Below are 20,269 nucleotides of genomic sequence, written 5' to 3' on the forward strand. Positions count from 1 at the left end.
ACTTGCCACTTTTCAATAAAATTCTGATTCTGTCTCTTGATTGAGATTTATACATGACAGAAAACATCTCCCAAAATTGGTGATTGATGTGAGTTGTAGACCAATTCCAGAGTAGGCAATATGTAGCATGTGAAGTAGTTTTAAGTTACGTTCAGTACACAATAATAATGTAAAACTATAGTTACTACTTTAAATCCCACCATGATTTACTCTTAATTATAAAGGTAGACGGCCGTTGCGGTGTCATAGACTGAGATGAAATTATCAAATGCTGAAAATAATGAAAATGTTGAGTGTAAAACTGGATAATCGAAAAGATTGAGTCGGATGAAGGAGAGCTGATTCATTGATAGATGCACTATTTTAATTTATCACTATAAAACAATAGTAAACTCACCCATTGACATTAAAGTTATTATTTTTCGCTTGTTGATCAGCTTTCGACTGGAAGTGACCAACAAGAGGGGTGGACGAAGGTAGAGCGAAATCAAATGCCTTGGTGTTGCAAGTCATGTCTTCAAACTTATCCTGAGAAACATTCATTGCCAACAATTAAAAAAATGTAGAACTTGATTAACAACTATTGAGTTTAACTGCATTTTTAATTGAGAGTAGGCCTATAACAAGTTATAAAAGTGATTTTCTTAAAGTTATGTTGCTAAACATATAACTTAAATATATCAAAATACTAATAATTTCTCAATAACTTAGAACTGCTAAAACAAATAGTCCTTGCTTTGCCTCCCTAAGCTGGAAAATAATTTAATTATGTCTAACTATAGCTGAAGAAAAACAAAAAGCTTATTGGTACACTTTTTATTATTACTTCACATAATTGATCGCTCAACAAAATAGTTTGCTATATTAGAAAAGCAACCATAATAATCTTCCACACATTCTTGAACTGCAATGATAGTAAAGATAACAAAGAATTCAATTTATGAATAGATTGGGTGAAAATCTGTTTGCTATTGTTCTAAAAATGCAAATTGGGTCAGGAGGTTGATTACTAATTTTCTATTTGTATTTTGTTTGAATATTTGGAAGTTACATTTTTTGGAGAACTATAAGAATGAAATAACTCCCTACCCATCCTGATCCATTCTAAATTTAATAAACTTGGAGGCAGCAAAAAGATTTTCACCACAAATCTAGTACTTAACATTACCACTGATAGAAAATAGTGTTGCAAACAAATTTTTAGATTAAGTTAGACCAATTTGTTAGTAAAACCCATGCACAAGGTTTTACCTCATCATACACAGGCGCATGCACAGGGAAACCGAGAGCCTTTTTGCTCTCGACTGGAGTAGCTTGGGTAACAGTGACTGCTGGTACATCATACGGAGTCTGCCTCTCTTTTTCCTCTTTCCCAAAGCAAGGTTTTGGCAAAATGTCACATTCTTCGTCAGAATCAGACTGGAAGGCCAACATTTTCATGGTAGCTACATCAGTTGCTCTTGAGACAGCAGGTGACTGTTGTATCGGGAAGGGCAGGGGCACACTGGGATTGACTTTGGGCTCTTCAGTCTTCGCATCACCAGGTTGCTCGTTTTCAGCTTCATCCGAGTAGATCTGGAAGGTTTTGACCGGAGTAGGGGCGGGGAAGGTTCTTCGTCGCTGAACACAGGGAAAGGAATACTCTTCTTGGCCGGAGCAACGGGTATATGAGGTGCAGGCGCTATTGGAACTTTGAACACTCCTGATTCATCCACATTTGCCGGAGAAACTGGAAACACCCTGCTTGCTCTCATGTTATTTGCGAACGCTGAAACAAAAAGATTAGTCTAAAAAATTATAGTTCTTTGCTAAAAGATATTTTAGGCATTTTTGGAATAGTTGTAGTCACTTTCAGAATTGACTCAGTGCAATACATCCATTGACATGCAGTTACTGCAAAGTCTTGATCGCAACAATCAATCTGAGATCTTTGCGATGCCATAAATTTGCCAACCACAAAATTGTTGCTGATGTCTTTTACAATTGCAGTTATTTTGGGTCATGCCACAAGAAAATGTCATGCTAGAGGCGAAATTGGAATAACGGTCATGACTAGTTTCTATTTCAACCGAGAAGTCCTGTAGCGATTTAGCAGATTTTATAATTAGCAGAGTTCGGATTAGCAGGACTCTACTGCATCAATTCTTGACAAATCTCCAACTTTCTAAGGTGCAGCAACAACAATTACAACAACACAACTACAAACAAACAATTAGAGGTTTGACTTTCATTTAACAATACCTGTTACAGTCTAACCTCGATATAACGAATTTTTTTAAATCCCCTAGAACTCTCCATAAGACACAATGTATATTTTACCTCTACATAACGAACAAACCATAATGACCTTGATTAAACGAATTTTTTGTGATTTCGGCTAAAATAAGACACCTCAATATAACGAATTTATCATTGTCAGAACCTCTACATTGCGAATTTAACCTCTGCATAACGAATTGTCTACGTCTTTCCCTCGATATAACAAATCCCCCACCCAATTATTGTTTTGGGAAAATCTGTTTCTTTATCAAATGAAATGGAAAGGTCACGTCATCGCTTGCGCTAACATTCGTCTGCTCCGTTTTACATCTTTGTCTGCTGTCGCTGCGCGCGCTATGTTGCAACTGAGAACTGAACTGATTTCATTCACTGAGGACTGATGACGACGTAATGTTTAGTAAGCTGTGATTGGACGATATGGGATAACTATGGTGAATTGTACAATTTTTGGATAAAGAGAAAACTAAGAAAGAATATAAAAACAAAACCAAAGAGAAAGAATAGCAACATCGTTATCTTAACATTCCTTTTACGAGTGTTTTTACTATCCTTAAGTTGGCTATGATTATACACTTTTATAATGACTTATCTAATAATTTATTGGTTTCAATAAGATTTGTTTCAACTAGCAACACCAATGCTATAGTTAATGATTATTATTAACATTCATCTGTTGTGATAAATCAGTACTGTACTGTACTGTCAGTACTGTAGTAGCCTACCGGCCTATCACGAGCATTAGCTTACAAAACTTTCTACTGTTTTGTTTTGTTCTTTAAATGGTTTATGACTACGCAATACAGTGTTTGGCTAGGTTTTAGGAGGGTTAGAACAAGCTGTGATTTTAAACTTGCAGTTTTTAACCTGTACCAAGGTCAAAGCCATTGTCATGATTGCGCAATATTCAAGATCCCTCCCCTTTATTTCGCCAGATAATTTAGGTTCTACTTTACAATGTAAACACTGTACTGTAAAGTATTGTAGCGTAGCCTATGCTACTTTAATTGTATTTTGATGAGGTCAAATCCCGACCTATATTGACCGACGCTGGTTCTGAACCTCGACTTAGCGAAATTCCTGCAAACCTAACCTCTATATAACGAACCTCGTTTTAACAAAATCCTTGATATAACGAATATTCAGTTCGGTCCCTTCAGATTCGTTATACTGAGGTTGGACTGTATACTAATACTTTTTTAGTCAAACACTTAGTTAGCAATAGGAAAAGTCCATACATTTTACCTTAATTATACAAACAATAACACCTACCTGGAGAAGGAGTCGGGCTTTGCCACATTTCCTGTACTACGTTCATTGCTTCTTTGGTGTTTACTGTAAACGACTGACAGTGGAAAACAGAAGTGTTTCCCTCAAGGTGTAAGTTTTTATGCTCAAATCCCTGAAAATAAATTTGGTCTGTAGCTGCATTGGATTATTTAGGAACCACTAAGTAATACTTAAAATGAAACAAGAACATGATTCAAGTTAAGGTAAATTGGCCATTCATTTATAAAGCTAGTTTAGTTAAGTGTAAAAAAACTCACACAAAAACAAGTAGGCTACTCACCATTGGTTCGATGTGAGGTTCTTCAAAATGCGTTTCACTTTTCTGTTCTTCGACCAGTTTGTCTTCAACATTATGGCTTTTGTGAGATTCTACTTTTTCCTAAAGTTTCACAAATAAGCTGAATAATGATCGTAACAAAATGAAAAATGGCATAGGTATAAGAGCAATCTTTAAGTTAGCACGATTCCTTTGAACTCAGGGTATCTTTGTTTGCCCTAATGTTTTAGAAAGCCAATTTGATTTGCATATAAGAAGCAGCCTGCCAAGAATAAATAGTCATAGTCAAGAATCTTTATTCGTAGTATACATGGTTGTACATGAATAGTGTCAAATAAATTAAAACTAATGCTTAAAACTATGATAAAGCCATTTTCAATTCATCCAAAGAGTAAAAGGACAGATCCATTAAATATTCCTTGAGACATTTTTTTAATGTTGGGTTTTTGTTCTGTTTTAATTTTCAAAGGAATAAATTTAAAAAAATCATGTCCTGCATTGATAGTCTTTTTTTTAAGAGCTCTAATATATGTTTTCCAATTAAAAAGTTATTTTTGTTCCGTGTATTGTAGTTATGATTGTTTTCTTTAATTAGTAGATTGAAATTTTTGTTTTTGACAAACATAATACATTCAACAACATACAAACCATAAAAATTAAAGATCCTTAAATGCTTAAAGTGTTTTTTTGCAGAATCATCTTTTTTCATTTTTAACATAGCTCTGATTGATTGCTTCTGTATTGTCAAATTGTATTGTCCATAGTAAGGAAAAAGACAACAGAGATACTTCCGCCACAGCAAACCTGCAGACTAAGCAAATTTCCATTTGCCTGATCAGATATTTTCTCAAATATTTCCTTAATCAAGTTAGATTTATTACCCATTCGAATAACGAGTTTAACGACTATGTTACAGGCAAGATGGCTTGTTGCTATAGTCCTTGCCACCCTAAGTTAAGGCAGCCCAAGGCCGCACTAGATATACGCACGGCGGCCTTGGGCTGCCTCAACTTAGGGTGGCGAGGACTATAAAGGGAAGATGATTGAAAAAATGTTTTTTCAATGACATGTAAATATTGTAAATAGTGTGGTATAAAATGAATAAATGTGCCGAAGGTTATCAAAATATTTCTAATAAACAACAAGTTACATAAGCATAGCATGGAATTCTTAAATACATACAGTTTTTTTTTTTGGAATTTTTCCCCTATCTTTAATTGTAGAACAATGCTTGGATATACAAAATGGATTGTTTTATTAAGCTCTACACTATGGCTACAATGAAAATGGGACATTTCTATAAGAATAAAGACTTTAAATAACAACATTAGACAATTTTCAAAACCCAATAATAGTTATTAACTGATCTTACTGGTTAGTGAACTAAATCAAATTTATCCAGATCTAGACATTCATGGCAAATTTCATCAAGGTCGGACCACAAATTACTCGTGTTATTATGTTCATGGACAAACACACACACAGGGATATAGCCTATCCATAAATATGTATTTGAACAAATAATGTTTTTAGCTCCTGGGAACATCAAAATGAAAAAGTGTATCTGTCCTGGGTTTAAGTCTGCGCCACCTATGGTAATAGCTTCTATCCTGTAGGAAAATTCAAAGGGTCTAGAAACGGTTAAATTTTTTAAGTCTCAGTAATAGTTAGCTGGACAGGTAAAGCAACCGATCAGATTCTAAATTTTATTAAGGTGGCCACAACTACATCTGTACAGCGGCTGTGATATGTCTACTTGAAGGTTATGAATCCATAGTCAAAGATATTAGTTGTAATCTAGACATACCTCATTTGGGCCCATTAAATGGTTTCCGAACAATGAATCCTGGTCTACTTCTTGAGCTGGATGAGGACTTGGATCATTTTCCTAAAAAGATTCTTAAGATTACACTTTATTTTGGAATGGAATCTATCGAGCGGAGCGAGCGAAGCACTTATACTACACTCCTTCTTTTGTTTTACAAATACTGCCTTGAATGGCTGAAGCGATCATCATGCAATTTAGCACCATCATAGAAACCAAAACCAAAACCAACTATGGGAAGTGATATAAATCTGAAATGGGACAAATCAGACTTCAGGGCTTTGACCTACGGGAATAACGTGGGAATTTTAAATTTACAGTCTTAAACATTTTATCTCGAACCTTAAATTGCACAACAACACTTGTAGAGCTTTTTTTTAAAGCTCTACAAGATGGTATTGATGAAATTAGGGCATTTCTATGTTTTCAGAGCAAACATTTGAAAGGAAAACAATTTTTGAACATTTTGAAACCACAAAGTATTCCCATGACCCAATCTTGCTGGGTCTCGAACTCATTCAAGTTTATCTGACCCTACACCTTAAAGCCAAATTTCATAAAGAAAAGGACTAAAATTACTCAAGTTATCGTGTTCACGGACTAGGCCTATATAAATAATAAATATATATACGGTATATAATTTATGTTGTGACTAGGGATGGACGAGATTGGATTTTTAGTTTGAGACGAGACAAGATTTTTTATTTCTCATAAAATTTCGAGACGAGATCGAGACAGGATTTCCCTTCTCATACACAACGGGAAATGCACGTTCAAAATTTTTACCTGATTTTGTAACATTGTTAGATGACTGTTTAAATACAAAAATAATGATAATAGGCAAGAATATTTACAATCTTTTATTAAAAAACATCAGCATAACATTTTTTTATCAATCACGCCTAACTTATTAAAAATGCTTCCAATTAGGAAACATAGTGATATCAGTTAGGATTAGAGTTCAACTTATGCTAAAATAATACCCCCGCCGCAGCAAACCTGACGCCTAAGCGAATTTCCATTTGGCTGAATTGATTTTCAATTGATCTATTTAAATAACATTAGGTTTAACGAGTACCTAGGTTTGCTGCTACAAGGAAACTAATAAAGTGTGTGTTTTAAGTAAAATAATTATTGCTTAGTATAAAATGAATATATTTGCCAAGTTTGATCAAAAGATATCCATAAACAAGCAAACTACAACATTTTACAATATTCTCCATAAGAATAACATGGGAATTTTAAATTTACCATTTTTTTAGTTTTCTCCGTAACCAATAACCGTACAAAAACACTTTGATATACCAAATTGTTTGTTTTTTTAAGCTCTTTAAGAAGGTTTAGAGAAAAATTGGGAAATTTTGTGTTTTGAGGGTCAAAAGTGAGAAAAACCAATTTTTACCCCATAAAACCCCCCATAAAACCCTGTTCCCATGGTCCAATCATGCTGGATCGCGAACTCATTCAAGTTTATCCCGCCTTACACCTTCAAACCAAATTTCATCAAAATCGGATACAAATTACTCAAGTTATCGTGTTCACGGACACACATATATAAATATATATATACATATATAATACCCCCGCCGCAGCAAACCTGCAGACTAAGCGAATTTCCATTTCCCTGAATGGATTTACACTAAAATGTCTCCTTAAAAATATCACATTTATTCCCTATTTAAATAGATTCAGTTTTACACATAGGTTTGCTGCAACAGGGAGGGTAAAAGTGTTTTTGATGTAAAATGTTAATAGTTAGTAAGAAATAAAAACATTTTCCAAATTTGGGCAAAATATGTTTATAAACAAGCAAACTACAACAGTTTACTTATTCTCCTTAAGAATAACATGGGAATTTTAAATTTACAATTTTTTGGAATTTTCTCCGTAACTATTAGGCACATTATAACGCTTCAATATACTAAATAATTTGTTTTTTTAGCTCTACAAAATAGTTTAGAAAGAAATTGCAAAATTTTATGTTTTTTAGGTCAAAAATGGGAAAAACCCATTTTTACCCCATAAAAGCCCCCATAAACCCCCGTTCCCATGGTCCGATCATGCTGGTTTGCGAACTCGTTCGAATAAACGTAGGTTTACACGTTTGTACCAAATTTCATCAAAATCGGATCATTTTTGCTCGAGTTATCGCGCTAACGGACACATATATATATAAATATATATATGAATTTGAACGGATGGTGTTTTTGGCCTCTAGGGGCCTCAAAACGAAAAAAAAAATCGGTCCCGGGTCCAGGTCTTACCGTGAGTACTACGGTAATAGCTTATTCCCTATATGGGAAATTCGCTAAAAATTTGAACGAGTGGTGTTTTTGGCCTCTGGGGACATCAAAATGAAAAAGTAAATCGGTCCCGGGCCTAAGTCTTACCATGAGACCTACGGTAATAGCTACTTCCCTTTAGGGAAATTCGCTAAAATAAAATAAATCATAAAATAAAAGCAATATTCATTTTTATAAAATAGTTACTTGTTTTGACTTTTTATAGTAATAAAACATTCCTCACACTACTTACACTTAACAAAACTTCTCAAATGTTATTAAAGTAATATTATTAAAATAATTAGGCCTAAAGTAATATTTACATTTAAAGAATTAATTAAATAAGAACGCCTTCGCAAAGGAAACGCAACTACAACACGCTCCTGTATTGCGGGTATTGCATTTACTTTCTGCAGGCATTTTTAATTTTTTTAAAATTTTTTTATTTTTTATTCTCGTCTCGATAAAAATCTCGGCCAAAAAGAAATCTCGTCTCGTGTAACGAGATGTAAAATCCCCGAAATTTCGAGGCTTGACCATCCCTAGTTGTGACACATATAACATAATAATTTGAACGAATCGTGTTTTTGGCCTCTGGAGACATTGAAATTAAAAAGTAAATCGGTCACGGGCCTAGGTCTTACCGTGCCACATACGGTAATGGTAATAGCTACTACCCTAAAGGGAAATTCTCAAAATATAAAGAGAAACTCCTTACTGGTGATATGTCAAATCCCAATCTGCAAAAATTTACCCAAACTTAAAAAAAGTACAAATTTGAGAATCAATTACTCTCATATTTATGTAATATCACCTTTTAGTACACTTCAGACAGTACAGTAATTTGGTTGGAAAGTAAAAAATGTACAGTATTAGTATCTTAATAAGCATGAGTCCTAAATATTTTATTTCCTATTCCTATTTTAGGCGGGATATATAAAATTTAAGGGATCTTATGGGTCAAAACTTTCAATATTATTACGATTACAGAATGAGTGTTTTGTTGTTGTGATTGCAGATAATCACAGATATAGTTCCAATTCCAGAAGATAATATAGACATTGGCAAGATTCTGAGGTGAACAGTTTTAAAAACCAATAATTTAAAAAATTGGTCAAAAGTAAACTTAATAATAGCGAGAATTGATTTAACTGTAACATGTATTTCATTCGAATTGTACTTGGTTTTGAGGCTAGTTATTTCAAGTTTCTGACTCAACATTTCTGGATGTGACCATCCTTACCATCACTTCCTACCATCATTCCTTACCATCTTTATAATTTTCTCTTCACTGCCTCTGTTGCTGTCCTGTACACCAATCACATCCGGAGCAGTTTTGACATAAGTGGCATCAGTCTCAGCTTTTCGCCTCAATTCTTCTTCCTCTTGCTGCTGTCTTGCAGCTACTGTTGGGAAAATTGATTTTACATTTTAAGAGTATAGTACTTTCATGCTAAATGAATTACCCTTTTATAGACAAATTAGTAAGCTTAGAGAACCTGTTGGGAGAACTAACTTTTGAGGAAGTAGACAACTAGAAATATACATTTTACTTGTTAAGTAGTCCAATAAAATATTGATAAGAATAAGGAACTATAATCATACAAAGATAATCGTTTTATTTTAACACTTCATAAGACATTCTTTGTGTACATATTTAAACTTAATCTGAATGCAAAAAAATACTAGTGACCATGGCCCGCGCAATGAAGTCTGTGGCCACTGTGACAAAAAATACTCCACTTTTGGTCTCACAAACACTGTTTTCACACTAAAAATGTTTAATAGCACAATAACTAATATTTACAATTTTATAGCCCCTTACTCCCTCCCAACCAGTTGTTTATTTCAATAACAGTGAATCATGGAACTGCTGATAACAATTTGGTATTGGGGAGTCCATCTTTATTAAAAGTGGGAATTTACCGGTTTTGGGAGACCGGCAACGGTCCATGGGAACGGCGGGCAAAACACAAACAGTATAGGTTATGTAACGCAAGCAACGCATACACAATTATTGCACCACACTGAGTGATTCATTTCAGCGGGACCTGGCTGGCCTGTCCGCGCGTTTGGCGGCCGGTCCTCAGTGACCAGCCCCGCACTCAATGTGTTAAAAGCCGAGTGGTTAGCTGATCCCAATTTTGTACCATCAAATAATACTACACACACTTACAAAGTTTTTCATGTCGTCGGTTGTAAAGTGCAGCTCGCAACTCTTCAAATTGAAACTCAGTGCCTCCAGCATAAACCTAGCAACAGTTTACAATAAGAAATAACTCAACATTAATGTTATTTGTTTGACTATTGTAGACATTTTCCAAGATAATAACAAGATTAAAGTGTAAGGATTTGGAACTTAATCATCTGCTCTTGTACATCTAATCTCTCTGTCTTGTACACTCAAAGAAGCGGAAAGGTGAAATAGTCAAATACTTGATGAGGAAACGGAGGCAGTTAGTAGGGCAAATGCCTTCTAGTATATAAATGGTCATGGGAATAATAATAAGGAAGTGTAATTACCTTGTGTTTACAGTACATGGGTTGTTTTGTTGGGTCGGGCGGTTCAAACACAGCTAACGGGCAGGTAAAGTTATCAATCTTGCGAGGTTTCAAGGCCCTTGGGACTTGCGGGGTCTTAGGATGACCATTGTTCATATCAGCATCCTCATCTTCATGGACTAAACATGAAAAACATTGTACACAATGTGTTAGGCAACATCGCCATGAGCCATATAAAGAGAGAGAAAAAACTCAATTCAAACTACCGGAAGATCTTCATTGGCTAAATTCAGAAATACATTGTATGTGATAGACTACATGTTTCGTTTCAGATTTGAAAACTAAATTATCCCAAGAACCATGATCATTTTCTCAAAATATATAGATATAGATATTTTTTTTGAAATATCTGTATCATAATGTCTGATAAAAAATTTCATGGGATGGTTAGATTTTCCAGTTTTTAAATTAAATATTTTTTATAACCATGACTGCTATCTACATGTATCATAATACATGTCATCCATGTCCATCTCCATGAGTACATGTCATACATGTACATGGGGGGCATTAATTTCTTCATTAAACCTATACAGAAAAAATACATGTAATTTTTAATTCTTACTTAAGCGGTTAAGAATTTTTTATTTAAATTATGTTTTATACTTAAGGTTCTCAACTACCTTGAAACATGGGCCCATGGTGGCTAGCTGGAACTGGCGGCCCTTGGTTGCGATGTTTGCCACCCTGCTGACTCCACGGGCCGGCCTTCAAAGTATTTTCCTTATTCACCAATCCTTGCTTGGGAAACATCTTACCTTGCCCATCCCCATGGCTTCCAAATTCATTGTCATCTTCCTGCAATCAGAGAGTTTTAGATAGCAGTAGTGACGTGTTAGAACAGAAACTGAAATATCAAAACCATTCAAACTTTTCCAAAGATTTGTTTGGCAAGTTTTGAGAATCGAAGCTGTCCAGCCAAAATTGATTGTGCCAGCAGTCAATCCTTAATATATTTTTTGTTTAATTTACTACACTTTATTTTATATAGTTTTATTAAAGAGATACTTTAATTGTAATCATTAATTGTACGATACAAAATGAACATAAATTCAGTTATTTTGGATAACATCTTTCTCTAGTGATGGAACTAGACACACCATCCTCATGTTAAAGCATAGAATTAAATCACCGGCAGAATGTGTGAATATAAATTACTGATTTCTGTAGATACCACATCATGTTATACTAGTAGGACGACTTACCGTAAGTTAAAGTTATAGAATAGAATCTTTTATACACGCTTTTGAAAAGACGATAAATTGTAGGCCGGTGGTGTATGGCTCTGGAGAGTGGGATTATTTGACAGGGATTTTCCTTTTCCCGGGTATTTCTCATATTTTGACGGTAAGGCAGTACAAACCCATGAATAGCCTAGCCTAACCCCTATTTTTGCGGCGAGGAATTCGATCGAACCATTGCCCCCCCCTACAACCCCCTCGTTTCTACTTACAAGGGCGGGAAATGCCCTACAAATAAAAAATATATATTTATTAGTTTAGTTAGATTGATTAATTATATTTTCCTTAATAAAAATACACCCTTTTTAACACTTATATTTGCCCTTAGGGGGCAAAAAAAACCTTTTCACTACATGTATATGGATCTAGAGAGTTTTTTGGTAAAGCAGTACAAACCCATGTATACCCTCTATTTTTGGGGTGAGGACTTCGATAGAACTATCACCCCCCCTACGACTCCCCGTTTTGCAATCTGGGTGACGTCAGCATATGACGGGAATAGCACACCTATGTTTTTTTCCTTTCACTATGCCATTATTGATTAAAAATCACAACAATTAATCAATAAGAACACTTAAAATAAAGTTAATTAATATTGCACAATAAAATGTAAAAATTCACACGAGTCATGCCATTATTGCCAAAGTGGTCTACACTAAGGAAGTAGGGAAACTCAAATTTGTGTCATTTTCACTGTAAACAATAACTAAAATTTTTGTGTTTAGTACAATTGTACAACAGTAGTCCCTAATAATGACATCCTAATCAGAAAACAAAACCTATTCTATCATTCTCTTTCGCTATCTTGTCAAGTGGTTCTGGACCTTCTGGTCTGTTGCCATAGGAGAGTGTAGTGCAAGCAACATGCGATATTCATACTACTCATATTGGACGAGCACAGTTTGGACAAACCCTGTAGTTCAAGCGATATTAGACCTTCCGTCAGTTATCACACCGCCGACAAAAAGCCTATCCTTCATAGACTTCACGAACAATTATTACATTACATTCATACACTAGACATACAAAATTGATTAATTAAGAATAGACACAGCATCTTTTGTCAACGGATGAAACTGTGAAATTATGTTAAGAGTATGTATGTCTAAATCGCTTTGAGGTTTTGTCACTTCCAACTTCCAACTTATATAAAAATAAGTATACCTTGACAAAATTAGAATCATTCACTACAGAGTTGGTTATTAACAATGTTTTTAAACTACCTCTAAATCCCTGAAGTATTGGACACCCGTAAACAATAAGAACTGGAATACAAAATTGCTTGACTGAGTTGTCAATCTAGACAAGCGAAGCAGACAGCCGAGACATTAGACTAGACCACTAGAGTTTAGAGTTGTATACAGGCGTCACATTGTCATTCGGAAACCAAGCTCTGACGGTTTTTAGAAAAAGGCGTCCATAGTAGTGATGTGTCAAAACCAAATCTCAAAACCATCAAAACTTGGGAAAAGATTCGGTTTTGAGATTCGATCACCGAGTTTTGAGATTCAAAAGATTCGAAATTGAAGATTTTTGCAGTGTTTTTTGAAACTGCTGAAATTATTTTGTGTCTTTATTATTGTTTTTAACACTGTTCCTCACAAGCTCATAGCAATAGACAAACATCACCATCAAAAGTAATGAAACAAGTAAATTGTAGGCTACTGTAATCTGAACTTCAAAAGGCATCTTAAATACTATAACTGGAAGGATGTACGATTCAGTTTCATATCAATATTTGTTAAACCCAAAGAAATATTGACCACTATATGATCTAATTAATCTAATATTCATATTTATGTTGGTGTTAGGAGTTTTATTTAAGATCATCAGTCACATATTTATAATATGTCAGGGCCAGGAGTCGATCTCTTGTAGTTTTGATTGCATACTTAACATTTTATTATTACCTGTATTTTTTGTAACCTTGACCTTTGTAACCAGCTAAGTAAAAAAAGTTTCGCGTTTAGGTTTTTTAAGATTCGAGATTCGAAATTTCTGGTTTTGACCATCACTAGTTCATAGCCTGTCGTCTTCGTAACATGCTGATTTTGCTTTTTTTACACTAATAAATGCTTCCGGTTGGAGAAAGATTTTACACGTGTTCTGTTCGGCTCTCAATAATTGTTGAATATCTAAAATAAAAATTGATCCAAGAAAAATTCCCGCACATTACTACCATAATTACAGAATTTCTGTATAATTCCCGTATAGTCCCCCGCGTCATAATATTCCCGTATAATTCTCGCTTTTTACGGTTTCCTGGTCGTTGGACACCCTGCTTAGGATCCCAATTGATACAGATTTTAACAATCAGTATCAATTGGGTACTTTGATTGAAAGTAATAATCTGCTTGGGACTGAACAGTTTGGGTTTAGGAAAAATAGAAGTACTGAATTGGTTTTGATAAACTTTGTGAGCGATGCAGCGAGGGCCTTGGATAGGTCACAGTTTACTGTGAGGATTTTCTGTGACCTGTCCAGGGCTTTTGACTAGGTGTGGATCATCAGATGCTGATTTAAAACATTGCCAGTATGGGTATTGAGGAGTCGGCTATTGACATCATATCTTTAGGGGAAAAACAGAGAACAGTTATCAGTAAGAGATTGTTTTTTGTTTTTTATTGTCGTCTCTGACATTGCTTCAAGATCTTCATTTACATTTTTTTGCTAACTTTTTTTGGAATTGGTAACTTTCTATCAATTGTACTGTTCTTGTTGTATTTTGTTGTTACTTTTTAGTTTTAGCATAGATAAAACATACTCCCTTAGTAGATTTCCCATCCTTATGGAACAGCTGAGGCCAATTTTATTGTTAGTTCTGTACGGTTTTCTGTAGAGGTCGTGTTTTGTTTACAATTTGTTTCCCGTTATTACAGCCATTTAAAACCTCGTTTAACCAAATAATACGATCTAATCATAAACAATAACTTGTCCCTTAGTCATATAACCAAACAGTAAAGCACAAATCAAGAAATTAACCCTAAAATAATAGAAACAAAGTTTCGTCGACACTAGCGCCTTTGTGTCACGTACATGAACTAGACACGAAAAACGTGCTTCAAAATTTACAATGGGATGAGAAGTCTACTTGTGTTGGTTAGTCTATGGTTTTAGTTTTTAAAACTTATTGATCGACCACGACCATGCATCTGTTCACCATTGCCTTTGTAATGAAGAATGTTTATGCAATAAAATACTTATGACTAATGATTTGAAAAAGGTTGTGTAAGGATGTAAGATGTGGGTAAAGTAATAATAGTGTCACCTGGTAGATTTTGAAAGGGGCGTTGGAGTTTCCCTTGGTATTGTGTGAGCCCAGAACCTGTTGTTTGATTCGGCCCGGAGCACCCACAGGTTCTCTGTCTCCATACACGTTCTTCTTCTGTAGTTTGTGGAGAGCCTGGCGGTTACGTTCAGCCTCCTCATTGGCAGCCTCTTCTTGGTAGCCAAGCATCCTCCGACCAAGTGATAGTTGAAAACGCCTTTAACAGACAATTGAGTGTTACACAGAATCATTAAAGTAGGGAGTAGGTTTACTGACAACGAACAGTTATTGATAATATAGTTATAGTTATAGTTGAGGGACAGTTAAGAGTAGTTTAAAGGCAACAATTACGTAAAGATAATAGGCTTTACAAAACAAGTAGAAATTTAAGGCACGAGGAGCAAAGGAGTTGCTTACACTACTTTACCTACAATCGTATGTTAATTACGTTTGTTAAACTTCATAAACTATCTGTTGAAACCTTTTTCAGGGTAGGAAATGCTGATCAAGTATTGAACAATGTCAGGATGATGGGTGCAAACATCAACTTGGCGGAAGACAGAGAAGGGTGGAAGAGGCTGGTACTTGAGGCCAAGAATCGACCTAATCGAGATTTGTGGAGCCACAGGAGTCTTAGTAAGTAAGGAACTGCTAGCAGCGTTCTTACCTTACTGTTTCAGGTACAAGTAGACAAAGATTACATATTTTTTAGCAATAGACCTCTACTGAATGTATCGAAACAGTGTACTTTTAACATTTAAATCAAAATAGTTAAAGTATTGCTATCTCCTCTTAAATTATATTATTATCAGAGAAGGATAATCAATACAAATTTTTACAAGCCTACACACATTATTTTCTCATCATAATGTTTCTTTAATTTAGGTGGTTAAAGATTATTACAAACCGTTTAAAGCCCTTACTTCTATGTCGTCTATTTTCCTCTAGAACAATCTAACCATTTCAAAATCTTTAAATTTTATTTAAAAAATTATAGGTTAAGTAAAGAATGTGAGTTACCAGCTTAAGTCCGCGAATCAGCAATATATAAATTGGTCGCTATCAGCAGATAAGCTAATGTTCGAAGCATTACAATTGTACTTCTTTTTGGTTCAACCCTTGAACAGAACCTCATTGGTCAGTTACTTTACAACACTAGTGCTGGGAAGTAAGTAAACAATGTGTAAGTGAATCTTTACAATTCTAAGAACTGAATTTAAAAGGCTAGTTAAAAATCTGGTTGTATGTATGGTACTAAAATATTTTTTAGTTGGTATACATAAGAAGGGAATTTTCAAGGTGACTCAAGTGTAACAGACCAATTTATTTATTTTAAACCACATAAAATCTAAATATGGAAAGGGATGTCTTCTTCACAGGACTCAGTGTCTAGTAAAAGGTAGTAGTATACCTAAAGTCAGCTTAAAAAAAAAAAAACTTAGTCTAGAACTAAGGTACGGCACAGCAAAGGTGAAATTACTTACTAAACTGTATACCGTACTATAATTAAACTTACATTTGGGCTTCAGGAAGAAGTTCCACTGGCTGTGCTTTGACTCTGATTCCCAACTCATATATTCTATCAGCTGACTTGATGTCATTTATTTTATCATATTCTTCAGCCCATGCTTTGTAGAAAGGAGCGCACATAGTGCACAGCCCTTGATCATAAACTATTTGGTAGATTTCTAGAGGATGTGATTGGGTATCAATCTGAAATAAAAACAAGTGGTATCAGCCAAGGTAGGCCTATTGAATAGGCTAGTTTTTTTTTAATGAGAAGTCTAGGCATTGACTATACATACAGTCAATGGTCTAGGGTTGTAGGCGTAACTGTGTAAATTTCTTTTTTTTAAGATTATTCTGCAACGGTTAAATTGTTTGAATTGTAGGTTGGGGGACTTTTGCCTAAAGAAGATAAAAAAGGAATTGCAAATAACTATATCATACACTAGTTTATAGGTGGCCTACAGTACATATTTATACTTAGATCAAACCAATCTTAAAATTCATCATGATGTGGCAATAAACTAGGCCTATTTTAACCAGTTTTTTTGTGCCTATAAATAGAAATTAAGACTACGGAGTTAGAATGCATAGGTGCAATTTAATTATGAATTCAATAACCTGGCGAAGATATAAAATAATACATGACTTACAACATTACTAATCAACCTGGAGAAAGATAGTGGAAAATGTTGTTAAATTTTAGTTTAATCAAACTTGATCCTATCTAGGGTCAAACCCAGAATAGAATGAGTGTCTTACAAAAGCTACTTTACAAAATTTAATAAAAGTATTTAAGATGTTCAATATAGCATGACGATTTACCTAATTTTATTCAAAACTAATGATTTCATAGTTTAATTAAACAACACACAAAGAATAAATGTAAAACTAGCTGGTTATAACACAGCCTGCATCTCATTAATACTTACATATTTTATGAGGAGTTCTGCATATCTTAAATCCTGTTTGTAACGAATGTCGTCCTTGAAAGCAGCGAGGGTGTTTTCTAAAATTTGCACAAGGTTACTTTCCGGCCCGTGTTTAGGGAAGCTTTGCTCAATCCAGCGGACATACTCATAATGTGGCTCTAGAGGATCATCCCCTTCATACATCCTGATCAGAAGTTCAAACCGCTCTCTTTCCGCCATCAATTGTTGATGGAGCTCAGCATTGGTCTGTGCTTGTAAAGCAGTTCCCAGCTTCACAGCATTCCTACCTTGTTTCAAAGGCTGGATGTTTTCTTTCGATAAGTCTAGCGCTTCCGAAGTGTTCATCTCTAAAAACAAAAGTGTTGGTTAACTTATGCAAAGGTTTTCTAATAGTAGACATAAGTTAGCTTAATACAGATAGGGAACACATTTAAACTTAAGGAAAGATACTTTTTGTGGGTAGCCTACCCTAACTTATGGTAAGTAGGCCTACAACAGCAAATTTGTGTTTTAAGGACAGCTAGTATCGCTGAAACTCCCGCTTGAACTACTGTAAGCATATCTTACATGGCTTAAAATGGAAACTCTGTGTAGACTATGGAATTGAGTATAGCCTACCTAACTTAATCTAAAGTTACCTAAGAAGGTCATGCATGTGGCCTGTTTAAAAGGCTTAGCACTGTTGTCTAGATTAATATTACTTAGCCTAGGCTACCAATTGAAATGGTCAATCAATTAGGCTTGACTTAGGCTATTTAAACTAAAATGTAGACCTAATTCAATGATGAGTAAACTTATGGAATGGAGTGAAATGCCTTGTGAAGTTTTGTTGCTAACCCCTCTTTCCGTATAACTTTAGTAAATGCCCGTAACCTAAATAGGTAATCCGAACACAATCTAACTTTGTCCTAAATCAAGAAGTATGCCTAGAAGTTAAACCAGTAACGCAATATGAAATCTTAAGCTAGGCTAACTTAAAAAAAAAACTCTTAATGTTGTTGACTTGGTATTTAGCTTATCTTACTTAACTTATCTCCTTAATTCGAGGGTAAATTTAACAAACGAAAATTGTGGGAAAAGGCCACTAGCCTATAAAGACAATGAAAATAAAATCGCCTAGACTTTGCCTGACCAAAGCATAAAACGTCTAAAAATCCTAGGGTTCTGGGTAGACCCAGCTAAATATTTCCTAGGTCTACCCTACTCTAAAGCAGGGGCTAATTAATAACAGTAGCCTAGCACCCGATAGCACTTAACTTAAAAGTTCGTAAAATAGGGTGAACAAGAAAGGACAAAATGGATGAAGTGTGTAAGTGTAAGTTACATGTCCAGAAACATAATTCGCTGGTACCAAACAGGATGGTAGACGAATAGTCACAACAAAATATTTCACCACAGAGGTGTAGTAGTATTTTTAAAACTTTAAAAAACAACTTTAAAATTTTACCTAAATATTATAAGCGGCTCCCATTCAAAACTGCACAAACACCATTCAAAACCAAAACTTACTTAACGACAACACTTTTTTCTATTACAGCGCGCTTTTTGGCGCTGCCACTGAGGCAGACAACGGGAGAGCGATTTCTCTTATTGATTTAGAGACCGTTGATTTAACAAAAAAATACATACATTGTATACTCGGTATAGGCCTAGCTAGGGTTGTCATACAACCGTATTTTTCCTTCTGAGCTAGAGATATAACTAACTGGAGGTAGCACCGAATGAGAAAAATTTGCGAGACCCGAGTGGGCGAGACGTTGGCCACCATTAGTCTAGTACTAATGGTGGCCAACGTCTCGCCCACTCGGGTATAAAGTAAATTGTCCGTTGCAACCAGGGGTTTATGGGATTTTACATGAGCATGAGACCAGCATAATGAGCTGATTAAAAAATAGGTTGGTGGCGTCTTTTTACATCGCATTTACACGCCCACATAGGCTGTGGACCTGTGCGTGGCACGTATCCAGCAAAGCAATAGGGGCGAGACGGTACAGTACAAGGGTGAACTGTACTGATAATAAGTAGTGGCAGTGAGTGACCATGGATCCGAACACACGTTTTCGCGGCCTTGGGGCCGAAGTCCGTGACGATGACGCTACCGATGACCGACAGACCGACTGTCCCGAGTCCCAACTGAACTGAGCCTCCGAGTCGACATACAGCTCACATATAAACTTCCCTGAGCTGGTACCAACATAACACGAGTTACAGCTCAATTTTTCCAATTTTATAGCAGACATGCCCTGTTATGTTGCATATAGCTCAGTGACTGACCCCCACCACAGTCCAGTGTCGTCCCTGCTACTCCGGTCACCGTTTTGATATAAAGTAATTTAATTCTACCTTAAATAACAGTTAAATATAATTGTAATCGGTATGTTAAACAAGCGTTACATGTATATCGAACAATATTCACTGTTGATAATGGTGGTTCCTTTGTTGTGAAACAATGGACATTTTAATAATGATTCTAATAATGTAAAGCGGTTAGTTTAGAAGAATTTGGGGTCTCAGGTTCAAATCTTGTCAATCAAGAATGGGTCCTATTTAGTGCCGCAACCCCTTGGCCTAGCCTGATGAAGTACAGTAATGAGAAAAATTATCAAGGGATAGAGCCTAGAGTATTAAAAACCCGTAATACAGGCAATTATGATGGTGATGGTGTCCGTGCGTGAGTAAGGCCCCTCACAGATAGGCCGAGCTCCTTCAACACTCCCTGAGCGAGCAACCTAGAATGTATTCTCCCCACTACTTTAACTTGAGGCAGCCCAAACTGACCAGCCAGTAATGACCCTTAAGGTCAGTTTGG

At 35.4% G+C, this 20,269-nt stretch overlaps 1 protein-coding gene across 1 annotated transcript; it reads right to left on the reverse strand.

Moving 5' to 3' along the window:
* Positions 1-395: 395 nt before the first annotated feature.
* LOC128989721 (mitotic checkpoint serine/threonine-protein kinase BUB1 beta-like) lies at positions 396-18,975 on the reverse strand. Its single transcript, XM_054411736.1, has 13 exons — positions 18,908-18,975; positions 17,461-17,807; positions 16,539-16,735; positions 15,023-15,239; positions 11,137-11,311; positions 10,475-10,632; positions 10,128-10,203; positions 9,221-9,357; positions 5,652-5,732; positions 3,848-3,946; positions 3,550-3,679; positions 1,252-1,768; positions 396-528 (listed from the first exon to the last, which is right to left on the reverse strand). Exons 2-12 carry the CDS (start codon positions 17,803-17,805, stop codon positions 1,446-1,448), a joined length of 1,938 nt encoding a protein of 645 aa, XP_054267711.1. The 5' UTR covers positions 17,806-17,807; positions 18,908-18,975; the 3' UTR covers positions 396-528; positions 1,252-1,445.
* Positions 18,976-20,269: the final 1,294 nt, after the last annotated feature.

The sequence above is a fragment of the Macrosteles quadrilineatus genome, unplaced genomic scaffold, assembly GCF_028750875.1.
Source record: "Macrosteles quadrilineatus isolate MER2022 unplaced genomic scaffold, UCM_ALF_1.0 Scaffold_3__2_contigs__length_128488019, whole genome shotgun sequence".
In the NCBI taxonomy this organism is placed as follows: domain Eukaryota; kingdom Metazoa; phylum Arthropoda; class Insecta; order Hemiptera; family Cicadellidae; genus Macrosteles; species Macrosteles quadrilineatus.

Excerpts from the sequence above, each read along its gene's own strand:
- LOC128989721 (XM_054411736.1), bottom strand. The coding sequence starts at position 17,805 with ATGAACACTTCGGAAGCGCTAGACTTATCGAAAGAAAACATCCAGCCT. Across the intron at positions 3,680-3,847 it reads AACCTCACATCGAACCAATG|GGATTTGAGCATAAAAACTT; the intron begins GTGAGTAGCCTA and ends ATTTATTTTCAG. Across the intron at positions 1,769-3,549 it reads AAGCCCGACTCCTTCTCCAG|CGTTCGCAAATAACATGAGA; the intron begins GTAGGTGTTATT and ends TTTTTGTTTCAG.